Source organism: Anopheles coluzzii, chromosome 2 (assembly GCF_943734685.1).
Source record: "Anopheles coluzzii chromosome 2, AcolN3, whole genome shotgun sequence".
Lineage (NCBI taxonomy): Eukaryota > Metazoa > Arthropoda > Insecta > Diptera > Culicidae > Anopheles > Anopheles coluzzii.
The window spans coordinates 95,085,898-95,100,005 of NC_064670.1; the positions used below are offsets into that span (position 1 = coordinate 95,085,898).

At 44.6% G+C, this 14,108-nt stretch overlaps 1 protein-coding gene across 9 annotated transcripts in view; it reads left to right on the top strand.

Annotated features, from left to right (window-relative positions):
* Positions 1 to 14,108, top strand: part of LOC120947615 (ankyrin repeat domain-containing protein 11-like) — a 39,540-nt gene that overhangs the window by 15,367 nt on the left and 10,065 nt on the right. For 3 of the 9 annotated variants that reach the window (XM_040363084.2, XM_040363086.2, XM_040363087.2), the window contains exon 2: positions 6,923 to 7,433. The exons of 5 other annotated variants lie outside the window; for them this stretch is intronic. In XM_040363084.2, the coding sequence (XP_040219018.2) occupies positions 7,292 to 7,433 (142 nt within the window). In that variant the 5' untranslated portion in view covers positions 6,923 to 7,291. Of the gene's footprint in view, positions 1 to 890; positions 7,434 to 14,108 lie in introns of those variants that run through there. One more of the 9 variants, XM_040363085.2, reaches the window with a different exon arrangement.

A 14,108-nucleotide genomic window follows, 5' to 3' on the forward strand; every position in this document is an offset into this window, starting at 1 on the left:
TTGCACATTTGTGGTTACGTGTGTGTGTATGTGTGAGTGTTTGGTGTTTTTTGGGGCAGACCGTGAGTCAGTGCGACCGTGGTGCGAGCGAGCAAGCGAATGGTTTTTGTTTGCACGCACTCTCGCTCTGGCCAATGCCACAAACTGCATTACCCTTGACACGTACCGTAAAGAAAAAAGCGTCATCCCTCGCCCTCCCCAAATCGGTTCTCCACCCCCGTATTCTACCCTTCTCACCACATCGATTCATTCATTTTGCACGCTCACAGGCCGTGCCTGTAAGCTGTAGAGATAGTACAGCTCGTTCTCACGCTCTCTCACGCTTTCGTTCGCTGCGTAAACAGGAGCGGAAACAAAGCGGTGCGTTTGACGCTGTTTTTTAAATGTTGTTTCGTTTTTTGCTTTTTGTGCGAACAGAATCTAATGTCTGTGTGAGAGTGTGTGCTTTCTGCTTTGTATCGTGTACCTTTCTCTCGGAGTATTCACCGTCGACGACGACGATGAATGGGCGATTAAGAAGAAGAGCAAGAAGTGGTCGTTTTTTTGTGTATCTGGATTGAATACTGAATTTCATATCAGTTTTATCCAGTTTTGTATGGGCAATGGTGTCAAAAAAGTATATGAAAATGCGTCCATTTTATAACGGCCAAAGAAGAGGAGAACGGCAAATGAACATTATCACCGTGAGCCACAGAAACTGCACGGTGAGATACGTTAGGTTCACCGATAACGATCAAGGACTCGTTCGTCTCATTTTCGGTTCACTCAGGTACTCAGTGATGTATGTAGCGTAATTAAACAAATCGACAAGGGAGGAGGAGTGAGTGTATTATTGGCACGAAATTTGTGTCAAGTTTGAGCTCTTTAATTTTCATTAACTTAATAGTTAGTAACTCCTAAAAATTGTAGGAGTATTGTAGTTTATTGTTGTAAAATATAAACAGATAAATAGTTCGTTCGGGATTGCAACTCATAACCTTCGTGTTATGCTTAATTGAATTTAAGGGAAATCGTCGCTGAACTGGAATAATGTTTGCTGATCTTGTTTATTTCATCTCACAACCTCTGAAAAGCCAATTTGGTGCCGCTAATAGCTTCTTTGAGTTTGAGACGGAACCGAGAAGAAAAGAGAAGCAAAAAAGTCACCCAGATTAGGCTAATTAATCATTGTCACCCGGCTTATCATCTTCAATAGATGACACGAGCCTGATGGCACCCGTCTCGTGATGACACTTTTAGTGTCACTTCTTTTTTTCTGGGCTCCGGGCTAATACACATCTGGCGAAGTAAGCGATGCAAACAAGAAATTGGGGAAGAATCGTAAGGCCTTAGTCCAGCAGTTTGTTATAGGAAGTGCAAGAGGAGAGCGAGGTGGATGCGGCGGTGCTGAGAGTGAATCCCACAATGAAGCAGTTCATCCAGGTCAAACGATGGTGGATACCAAATGTTCATGCACTCGTTTGGTTTAATTTGGTCGTTTTTGTGGATTTATTTATTCACGTACGTTTTTTTGCAATTGTTGATGAAATGAGCAGTATGTTGTTAAAATGCTGTCCTTAAATGATTCCATTAGAATCGTTACAATTTAGAATCGTTTGAAAATGCTTCCTGAACGTCCACTCGTATGCAATTCGAAAGAAGCATTGACCTCCAATGTACTTGAAAAGCTTCTTGAAATTACGATTTAATTAAAATTACCCAACTACTTCGTCGTTACTGTAACTGACACCAGTCGTGTGTATTATTTGCACACGAACACCACCGTTCCATGCCTTGCAAACAGCAAAACCTTTCGAACAAAACAAACGAACCCAGGAAAAGAGGAAACCTTATACCGTTCTTGCTGCATACAGCTACAACAAAAAGGTAGTGAGAAAAAGGTCCAAAGGTTTCGGCACTGTGTGTAACCCCGTATAATCCCTCGAAAATGAAACCCTCCCTCCCCCTTCAACGCCTCATCTTGCGATGCCCCACAGTGGAAGTGTGTTAAAAATTGACGTACTTGTCTTTATCGTCGATGGATTCGTTCAATGAGTTCCATTCCCGCCGAGAGCAACACATCAAAACACTGTTACACACATGTTGTTAACATGTGTTTGTGTCTGTTGTTGTTTGCTGTTGCTTCGAAAGAGTGTCCCTTTTATCTACAGAGTCTGCCCCGAGTCGGTATGTTCTTTCTCGAGCATAACCTGCACATCGAAGCTGCACCAGCTGAACAAATAGGAACAGCTTGAAGGTACTGGTTTCCTTTGTAGGGCTGTTTTTGGACCACAGAAAGAACTTGAAACCGAACATGTTTTATTGTTTTTGTTTTGTTAGGAGGTTTTTACCTTTTAAGAAGTAGGATCAAACGAATTATCAGGAAATCAGAGATCTTAAAATATAGGGCTTTGAAGTCTTTGTCTACATCGTGGTCGTATTAACGATAGATAGTCAGTTGTGGGAATGCTTGCTCGAAATCATCACTTATTATTGAATTAGTAATTAAAATAATCAAACTATTTCCGTTCCCTTTAGGCTGAAGCGTCATCGGCTTGGGAGGAAAATCTGTTGCGTTCATACCTCAAACAAAGATCCTACCTTTCTCTACTTGCAATTCCTTCCGTTCCTGGCCATTTTCCCTTTTTTACCGAAGCACTATTATATGCTGCGCAAAATATTGCAAAAACTGTTCCGATCCGTTGTCTTCTCTCTGTGTGTGTGTGTGTGTTTATGCTTACCACCTTTGGAAAGAACTTTACCGCTGTCCTTTTTTCTGTGGATTGCGGTGAAAATTCTCCCAACAGTATGCATCTCACGTTCACCGTTGTTGCATCAACGGTGTGAGGTGTGTGTGTGTGTGCAATACAGTCTTGCCTCTCCACACAACCACCCCAAATAAACCAAGGGTGGAAAACGGGTATTTTCAGCACACCCCATCCACAAGCACTCTGTGGGGGGGGGAGTGGTGGATGGGGTGGTGCTGAAGGTCCCTCCGCACCACCGTTCGTTTGAATTTGTTTATTTCAATTCAATTACCGCGCAACGGAATTAATGTGTTTCCGATGGGTGCGAAAACTCTTCCCGCGCGAGGACACAGCAGGGAAAGTGCAGCTCGCTCACTTTTCTCGCTCCCTTTTGTTCCGCGGCGGTGTGGCGGTTTTTCTGTTGCCTGTAGTGGGGTTGGGCAAGAAGCGTTCCCAGTTGCAGTGCAGAACGTGCTTCTTTCTATCGGATTTTCATCGAGCGCGTGGTGTGTGTTGTTATCTCGCCCGCGATCTTTGCACGACCAAATGGCGCACACAGTGTAGCGCAGCGTGTATTGGGTGCATTTTTGCTTGCCTGCCGCCTGTGCTTGCACAATTTCTGAGACAGGGTGACGCGGACTATCGTACATCGTTGGCTGCGCTTCGTTGTGTCGAAGTCTAGATTGGGGTTTATTTTTTGTTATCTTCCTTTGTTGCTGTTTATTCACTAGTCTTCTAGAAGTGGAGCTTAGTGCCCGTGGTGGTTGGTGCGTGATGGTTGTGATATTCTGTCTCGCTCTCTCTCTCTCTCTCTCGCTATCCTTCTTCTTCACTGATGCATAGTGCATGATGTAGACTCACACACACAGGAAGTTTATTTGTTTGCGTTTGTTTATCTGTTTATTTTTGTCCCGAACGAATAATGTTTACGTTCTTCTGGGCTGGAACACAATCGGAAGATATCGCCCGGCTTTAACCATGTGATGGTGGTGGTTAGGGTGCAAATGCATTTAAGGGAGTTTTATGTTACAGAGAAACTGATGATCGCCGCGAATTGACGCTACATTTCTGGAAAGAGAGCAGAATGAAAAGAGATTTAATGTGCGTGCGGCTTTGTGCTATGACTGTACTTATGGTGCACACCGAGCAGGAACACATTCATCCACCGAGCAGGAACAAGAACACATTCATTAAGCTTACTAAAAGTGGGAATATCGCCACCTAAGTGTATTGGCGGGGTTTAGGCTTTCCTTCACTTCATCGATCGATGCTTTTCGTGTTGGATCTTCCCATTTGCAGTAAGCCCGCAGCGGCTAAGTCGCTTATTTATTTGCGCAAACGGTGTTGATAACCAGCAGCCGCACCAAAGCGCCGTCCCATTCAGAAGTGTGCTCCTTCGTTTTACTTCTCGTTTTGCTGCTGTGCTCCCAAGGGGTTTGCGGACGAGAAATGCAAATTGTTCCCCCTGGTGTGCGGAGCGGACGACAATCGGCAGCACACGCGCGTACACATCTACATTCCGCCCCCCCCCCCCCCCTCCTCAGCAGACAGTGCATCCGATTGCATTCGACTGCATGAGAGGGGCAGCAGAGCTTCGGTCGGTCGAGCGTTGTTTTACATAATCTTGACTAATTGATAGTGATAGAGTGGCATGTTTATTGCCGATCGCCCATCAAAAAGCTGCAGATTCTCGTGTGCGCGTGTTCGGTCAAGCTTGATGATATAGGTGTTGTGTGTGTGTTAGGGAGGGTGCGCACCCAGGTGTCGAGAGAGTCGAGACGTATCGGTACTTTGTCTGACAGCAGGAGCCGTTTCTGTTGGCAAATCTTGTTGTTAACGCAGCATGAGGCATGGAAAGTGCTAGAAATAAACAGTAATATAGTTTCAAAAGTTTTCATTGTTTCCTTATTTGACAATTTTTATGAAGTTCTATTGATTCTAATTTTGATATTGATTCAAATTAAAGATGTGCAGCAGCAGAATGTACACATTACAATTTTTTGTAGCACGAGATGTATTGTGTAATTCGCTTCAAACGAGATTTGATCAGAAACATCTAGTGCGCTAAGCACTTCTCTTACCGTCACGGCTACAACGAGCTGTGTCCAATGGACTGTTAAATTTGGATCATGTTCGTACCGCGTACAATTCCTCTAATACTGCAAAGTCATTCTCAACGACGAATAAAATTATTGGAAACATGTAGCTCAAACACATCTTATAAAACACCTGCTATTTACTATTCTTCATGCGACAATTTTGAAAAAAATATTATCTCTTTAGCCCATTTTGCTTCGAAACGTCAGCTACAGGTACCATCGTACCGGTAACAATAAAGTCCTTCAACCTACGACCAGTTTTTGTCAATATATTTTTTCTTACTCCCTTTCTCTCTCTCTCTCTTGGTGCTTATGGATCCACAAATACGATATTGTCATTTAAGTTTCCATCCGAGGTTGTTGGAAAAATGATGAGATACATACGGATGGGTGGGGGAGGTGTTGGAAGAACCTTCATAAGCAAAGCCCAAGATCTGCAGCTGTCGGAAAGAAAACACACCGCCCGTCTTCCGTCCCGCGCCGAGGGTTTTGCTTTCAGTTTGATTTTTCAAACACGCGTCTTTACACGATGCTATGTACCTTCCAGCATCCGAGGTCAAGACACCCGGCGGCGACGGCGTCGGTGAAGGAGACGGCAGAGTTGTTGTTTGTTATCGCGTCTCCTGCCACTGTTTGCTTGAAGCGCCTCATCTGGAGCGAACTTCATTTGAGATCCAATAATATGCGTCACAGTGTGTAGGTACTTCACGTCTACAGCGGAAGGTTCCACCTGGGCTTATTGGTTGGCTTTTTCATAAGCGCCGCACACCCACCGCCCTGTCAGAGAGGTACGACACCGCGGGGCGGTGTGTAGTGGCGATTCATTTCGTACCACCCAAATCGCCTCCAGTAGTACGCCTTGCACTATGCGAGATGCAAGGGTCGGTGGTGATGTAACTACACAGGCCAGCAAGTGAGTGTAGGCGAGAGGTGTGTTGGTGGTGGGCATAATACGCCCCGACAGCAGTTCTCCTACTGGGGCAGATGCTGCTTTTTCGAGCCAGAAATAGAAACAGATAAAAAGCTGATCGAAATGGTGCTATGCGGGGTGCGCTGGTGTTTTGTACTTGTTGCTGCCGATCGTCTTGTCCGCCTTGCGAATCGTTCAATCGTTCGCTTGGAGCTTGGGTGGTGGTTCTGGTGTGACGGCAAAAGGTGAAAAATAAATGGAATTATTAACAAAAGCATGATGGGAAGGGGAACGAATGTCGCACATTTTTCAACGGGAAAAGGTTAAACGTTATCACAGCTGGTGGAACTGGGAGCATTGATTTTCCTTCCAAATGTGTACGAACCCACGTGGGAGACTTTCCATCGACGTTCAATTGCGATGCAAGTGTACGTAGTACGTAGTGGATTCGATGGATTCGATTGGGTGGCATAAAGTATGTGTGTTTTTTTTGCTCTCTCTCTGATTGTGCAAGATACCAAAGAAAAGGCACAAAAATAGCATTCCGGCACTCAGCTTGGCTAAGCGGGGAATGCTAAAAATATATTGCAGTTAAACAACAATAACAGCAAAAAAAACAATATCAACAACGGAAAGGTTTTCTGTGGTGAAGTACGGTTGAAGAGTATTATTGTGCTGCCGGAAGGAAGGAAGCTGAAATGCTATATTTGAGCGAGACAGAGAGAAAGAGAGGAGCTATACTGTAAAGAGAAATATGATACTCAATCATACTATTTTTAATCATCAACAGAATTGTTTTCTTCTCTCGGCCGTTTTGCACGTAATTTTAGATTTCACTTGAACGATTAATCAACACAAAGTCGAATCCGTTGCTGTGTTGTGTAGGTTGCTGTTTTGTGATGAATGATCGATGTGTATGAATGCGCTTCTATTTATTTGCTATTTTCCTAAAATTTTATGCGTTTTTCTGCCCGCGTGACAATCCTGCATCAATGTTCAATTTATTAGAGGACCGTTTTCGAATCGTTTTTGTTTGATAAGTGATCTTTCCATTTTCTGGACTCGTCGGGTACGATCACCCTCCGTCAGAACAATCCGTGTGTGTGTGTGTGTGTGTGTGTGTTTATCCCAGCCCAGCGTATTTGTGTGTGCTCTTACCTTAACTGTGTTGTTTTTTGCATTCACAGTCGGCAAACAGTGTGTGCTAATGTAGTGCTTAATAGCGTATCCGTTCTCCAGCCATTCGTGTGGCGGCAGTGACAGTTTGCAATGGTAGGCTCCACCGACGCCGTCGCCATCGTTGTCGTTGGTGCCACGCTCTACACCCGTTGAACACATTCCTTTCGGTTCCAATTCCAATCGGTGGTTCCAAGCTTCCAAGTGGTGTGGTGGTGGATTGTTTTTTGCTGTCATAGCTTCTTGGTGTGTTTAAAGCAAAGAAAAACACGATAAAGCTTCCTCCCTGGGGTGTGAAGCAGAGTGCACGTAAATTGATACCGAAATTGGCGCCCCCAAAGCTGCCGCCACCCCGAACGGCGGGGGCCAACGCGATCGAAATGCAGCGCCGCGGGGGGCTAGTAGCACCTGCTGCAGTTTTATCGCACCAGCAGCAGCAGCTGCCGTCGGCGCAGCCACATCACCTGGGAAGGAGCGAACCAGGCGCCGCCACCGGCCCGGTTTCGGCATCGCAAAGTAAAGGTAAATAATGCTAAAGTCTCTCTCGCTGAACCTTCGGCAAACCTGGAAGCGGATGATAAGCCTCCGCACGCCTATAATAGTGTAATGGGGGGAAAACGGGGATTCGAGCTGATTATTAAAGGTGCAATGTGCGCAAGGCCACAGCGGCATCAGCATCTATCTCCAACCCCCACAGCCGGTAGCAAGGAACACAGTTTGCACACAGCTTCACTTTATTATCATCTAATTACGGTGGACTTTGAAGTGTGTTTGTGGTGTTTACAGACAGCTCAGCACACCGTCGTTAGTGACTAGTTACTAGCTGACGAAGCGAGGACATCCCTGCATGCATATCCCCTTCTGTCTGGGCTACCGAAGAGATGCGCGCAAACCGTGACGTCATAAGTCATCCTCCCAATCGAGGAACGCGCGTGAAGGGTTTTCCCTGGGCTACTACTGTTATTGTTGCTACTGGAGCTACTGATTATTGTTAAGAGGAAGAAGAGAGACAGATAGAATATGGTGAGATGAGATGCACGCAACAAACTATTTTGCGTTTCAATTTTGCATGCCACTTGTGCACGCTTTGATGATGATGATCACTCACCTTGCAAAGCAGCAGCAGCAACAGCACGCAACCTCTCACGGATAGTGTTTTGATGTGCATTCTCGTGAATGGGAAGTATGATTGATACACCCTACACTCTAGGTGCCATGAGAGCATGCCTAGGGAATGTTGCGTGAAGTAGCGTTTTGTTCCGAGAGACATTAATAGCGTGTTTTTAAAATTCCGAGAATAGCTCTTACGCGTAAAGAAGTAGAGAAATTGAGTTACACGCCAGGAGTTGAGTTTTGTAGGTGGCAGTTCCTGTCATTAAAAGAAAGTCATTTTAAAAATTAAAGGTAGAAATTCTGCTCTATACCGCACTCGAACCATCATCCTTTGACATAACAGATCGATCGCTTGTCACAGGACTGTGAGATCGCTGCCTCTATGATGCTGTTCATTTCGATGTTGTTGTTTTTCGTTGCTAAGATCGTCCTAATAATAAGCGTTTCTGTTTATTTCTTTGGACAAAATGCATGTTTTTGGTATTCCTCTATATTTCAAAGTAAATAATGGAGTAGCTGTAACCTGTTGTGGGTTGCTTGGAACATATTCAATAACCATCATTGTATCAATGTATAATAATTATCAGATGTATGATTTTAATTAAAAAGAAACGAACTTAATTAACATTTGCTCTATTAACATTTGCTAAACAAAATGCAGATCAGATCAAACAAATCGAATTCGATGTTCAGTGCGTCAGTTGGGGTTGATTGGTTTCTGTTACATCGGGCCAGCAATTACGGTAGGCTTCGCGGATATGTCAAACGCGCACATTCCGCTTGAAATTAGTATTGATTTTCGTAATCATATTACAATAGCAACCCACATGCACGTCTATACCTGCAGATGTTATGTTACGCGTTACGGGCACAGCTTTCACAATTATTTGTGACAATTTACATCCAACCCCGGTGTGCCTAGGTGTCTAAAGGTCACCGCAAACATTACACTAATTTGTTTCTTTGTGTGTGTTTGTGTAGGCAAAACCACAGTGGAGGGAACATGCACCGTGGACAGTGTTCTACTTCTCGAGAAGGGTAAAATCTTTAATCCATTCGCCTCTGGACATTATCAGCCGAGTGTATGACAGCCCCCGCTTTTTCCATGGATCAATGCAAGTTATGCCACACACAAACGCACACGCGCGAGCGCAGCACACAATGTGTCCCACAAATCCCAAGTCACACCGGCGACCATTAGGCTCCATTTCTGTCATCGGGAATCGCGCACAACACAGCGCCGCTCCAGTTCGTTCCGTGTGTCCGCTTCGCAGAGGACACAGTTGCAGTTGTTGTGTTGTCTTCCATCCTCAATCCCCCCCCCCCCCCTCCTCTGGAGGACACTTAAACGCGAGACGTGAGTTAGTGGATTAGCACAGACCCCCAGAGCGCGACAACAGGGCCGTTCTTGAACGCGAAACGGAACACAACACAACTCTGGAAAAAAGAGCGAGAGAGAGAGAGAGAGCCTGGGTCTATCTCTCTGTCGCCTCACTCCCATTGCCTCCCAGGGACGCTTTACCTATGCAGCGGACCTAGAGTGTGGCATATTTGTTTAATCAAGACTGCAAAACTGCACTCCTCTCCCCGGCTGCACCCGCGACTGACTGCAGCAAGGGGTCACCGAGCGAGAGAGAGGGCAATCGGTGTTAGCTGCCGGCTAGCGGTGTTAGGTGGGTTTAGTCACAGGCGAGTGCGATAAATAGTACATGTCGCCGCACTACCTTCCCCACCCTTCCAGGTCGTCGTAAGGTCGCCGTGTTGTGCTGTGATCAAGCCGTTGCCGCCAATGCCGTTGTAATGATGGTTACGTCCCCAGCCCATTTCGGATCGGAGACGGAAGCCATTTGTTCCTCTTTTACTGTGGTCAAGTGGCTTTTTGCTGGTTGCTTCCTCCCCTCCTCAAAATCCTCCTCTCTTTTTCCCTCTCATATGCAGTTCCAGTTGCTGTTTTGCGGGACTGTTAGGAGCGGTTGCACCTCTTTCTATTAGCGGAATTGTTATAGTTGCTATGAAACGTACACGAAAGCTCTCTCCGTTATTTAAATAAGGGTTATGAAAATGTTGCCCTGTGAGATTTCTGGTTCGTTTCACATCATTTAAAACGAGATAATTTCTAATTTAGCTTCAATGTGTTTAATGTCTCTAATCTAATCAAATGTGTTAGATGTGGCACGCGCACTAAATGCTGCAAAATTTTGCGACATTTCGTTCAACATTTGATTAGTGCGCCCTTTGCCTTAAAGCCGAGCAAAAAAAAAAAATTTAAAATCTTGTTTAGCAACACGTTCTGGGCAGAATTATTTAAAACTTTATTGTTTTTTTAGTAGAGTTTATTTTAATTCTTGCTGATTTGCTGATCTTGTTTGCTCAGCGAAAGTGCCTTTTTTACATGTTTTATCAGTCCAAGTGTAAAAACTTTTCCACCCAAGCGTCAAGTCAACCATACTCAAGACCATCCCTCCCTCGTAGGCTAGCTTTCTCGCCGGTGTGTTGTGCTGTGGTTTTGATAATTTCATTCCCACTCGGGGGAAAGTTTGTTTTGTTGATTGATTTTCCGTTTCGCTGCGTGCTAAAACTGTAATATTTTGTTATTTAATTTTATGTTGCAAAAGAAAAACATAACAAACACTCTTCGGCGCGTGTGTGTGGTGATAGTTTCGGTTGGTCAAATGTGTGTGTGTGTGTGTGTGTGTGTGTTTGTGTTTTAGTTTCCAGTCCGCCCAGCCATGGTGTTTTCCGTGTCAGGGACAAGCGCTCGATGGGGCGACTGTACTGTGGAAAGTGGCAATGGTACAGACAGAACGCGAGAGATAGCCAGAAAAATACACAAACTGTGGTTCATGTGTGTGTCCTGCTGCTGACCCAACCCTGTGTGTGAGCTGGCACGGTGTGTGAGCTGGCAAAACCACGTCAACCCGGGGTTTTGTGCCAATTTATTCCGGTCTCGATTTCATTTAATTCCATTTTATTATCGCCACAAAAGCAGCATATAGAAGTAGACCAACTTTAGCCAAGCCCCCTGCCTTCCACTTGGACTGCCCCGTGCATCTCGTGCGGGTGAGGGTGGTGGGGGAGAGAGTATGTTTATGGTCTGTTTCCTTCGGGGGTCTCTCGCTCTCCACTCTCGCGAATTTGCGCGAATGCTACCGCGAATGCACTTGCGCACCGAGTGGTGGTTGCATTCTTCTCATACCGGGTTGCTTCGATCGTCCTCTCGAACGCTCGGTGGAGGTTGCGCTGCTTCCCGGTCGTTGTAGTTTTTATTATTGTTCGAGCTCAACACACACACACACAAACGCTCTTCAAAGGCGAAACCGTTGACGGACGCGAAAAACTGTCCTCTGCAGACCGAGTTATAGCTAAAAGTACTCTTGCTCTCTCTCTCTCTCTCTCTCTCTCTCTCTCTCTCTCTCTCCCTCTGTCTTTTGGAGAAACTAATATCCACCGAAAAAAAAAATCATGTTACACATTTCAAACTCTTTGGAACAACCGTCATTGATCGCGCCGCCGCTCACACACAGGACCACCACCACCGTTCCTCATTTCGCCTGTATGTGGCTCTGTAAGGAAAATTACCCATGGGAAAAATGGCTGGAAGAATGCTACTGCTGCTGCTGCTGCGACGACTGTCGGTCGCTTGGTGGTGTGGTATGGTGGGGGTTGTGTCTGGGGACCGGACCGGGTTTGTTTGTTTTTATTACTTACCGCTTGTTTCTTTGGTCGAACGGAAAGCAGCCAAGCAATATTGCCGCTGCGCGGGGTTGTGGAAGAGAGTGGTGGAGTTTTATTTTTATAAATTACATCCTTTTGAAAGCTTCACCCACTAGCACAAAAGGTTGATTATATAGTTGGGTGGTTGGGAGCTACTGCCTGGTCCGGTAGTTGGTAAACTTAGTGGCTACAAACCCTTACAAAATTTGTCCTGATTGTGTAAATGAGTTTTAAATAACACTTTGGACACCTAGCCCAGTCCTTAATTTAGAAGCGCGCTAATAGGTCAAAGGGGATTTGAACCGAAGGTAGAGTGACTTATTAAATTGATAGTACACTACACTTTCACGAAGTTTTTGGCAACTTTGTTGACTAGTTCTCAAACCAGGCTAAAAAAGTTAGAAATATAGGATAAAATAACTATCTCAGTATTAAGTAAGCTCTTAAAAAAGGAGATTATCATACATTGGCTGTTTTATTTTACCCAAAATGTTCAAAACTATCATGATTTTAAGTCAAGCAATTGAAGGTAACAGCTGTGGTTTTGTGGACGAGTCTGTTTCACTTCAGAATTTAATTTACTTTTCATGATCACAAAGACCCCTGGTTAAAAAGCCAATAAACGAATAAACGAATAAAATAAAAACGAGTCAAAAGGTATTACTGATAAATTGTCAAATTGTCGTTCAACATTGCCACATTTATATGTACGAACACAACTTGTGAACAAGTCGATCTTCCGGAAGAGCTGTTGGATGAAATGACTCTTCTTCTTCTTTGGCACAACAACCGCTGTCGGTCAGGTCAATACCTGCCTGTCCTGCCTGTACTCCACTCTAGTGGGCTCAGCTTTCAGTGAATTATTTATTACCATAACAGGATAATCAGTCTTACGTATGCGAACGGGGTCTTCCGTTCCATTCGGGGCTTGAACCCATGACGGGCATGTTGTTAAGTCGTACGAGTTGACGACTGTACCACCAGACCGGCTCGAATGACTCTTACCAAATCCTATCTAAATCTAACATTTGCATTGCAATTACAGCTTAATATATTACAATTAACTTGTTGCACAGAAAATACTCATTTTTGACAATAAGTGTGTAATATTTGATAAGCATAATGCTAAACGCAAACGCAACGCAAAATAATGCAAAAGGCTTCTGAAACAACACCGTGAGACCGTGAAACTTGAAATCCGAAATGAACCGTGAAAATGACAGCAAAACAAACAATTTCAGTAGCGCAAGATTCAAATTTTAACAGCTAATTTGAATCTTGCACTACTGAAATTGTTTGTTTTGCTGTCATTTTATTTTGATTGTAAAACCCTGTATATTTATTATTTTCTATTGTGAGCCACAACAGTATGTTATGTATACATTCATACCAGCCCTAATGCAATGTATTATGGACTCATCGTCTCTTCCGTTCATTACGATGAAGAATGGATTATATCCCCCTATAAAATGGTTTTGTTCAAATATGTTTAATTATGATTTTTTTTAAACAGACAACAACGTCTATACTGCTAGACGTCATTCTAAATCGTATTACTTATGCACCCAAACGATCAACCCCTCGCGGCGAACACAACATCCTCCATATCTGTTCGTGTACATTTCTAATAAAAATCCACTAAAGAGCTACCGATCCGGACCATTGGGCATTAATTTTGCGTGTAAGGGCGAACAACCAGTGTGCGCTCGGAAAAATGCCACTCGGCAAGGAAATCGGGTGTGTGTGTGTCTGTACGGCGGGGATATAAAATCGAGAACAAAGAAGGCAACATCCATCGGGGTTGCTAGCGTACTATTGCTTCACTAAAAGTGCCATGGACAATGCAAAACTCACAGAAAGCTAGAGAGAAAGGAAGAGAGATAAAGAGAGAGAGAGAGAGAGAGAGCGACAGAAGAGATATAACTGTATAAGCGCTCGCGTCATAATAATGAAGTGTGATTTATTGCGAATCGCCAACCGCCGGCGCTGCCGACGCCGCCATTCGCTCGCTATTCGCTGGCCGTGCATAAAATCTCACCCCTCGAGGGGATGGAGGTGGTATGCCGGCCATCTCTCCACTCCCCCTCACTCCTGCCCTGTCCCAGAGATCACGAAACCGGGACGTGTGTATCGTCCTACTGGTGTGAGTTGCTCTCGAAACGTATGGTGCGCGTCCTTGTAGTTGGGAAGGAAAATTACCCTTGGTGGAATATATTTGTGCAGTGTTTTGTCACTGAGATTGCCAATAGAGAGAGATATATAGAGAGAGACAGAGAGAGAGAGAGAGAGTCAGAGAGAGTAAGAGAGTTAAACAAGTGTTTGGGTTGAGAGAATAATTGATTGACGGTTAAAGAGGTGTTGCCGGGAAGG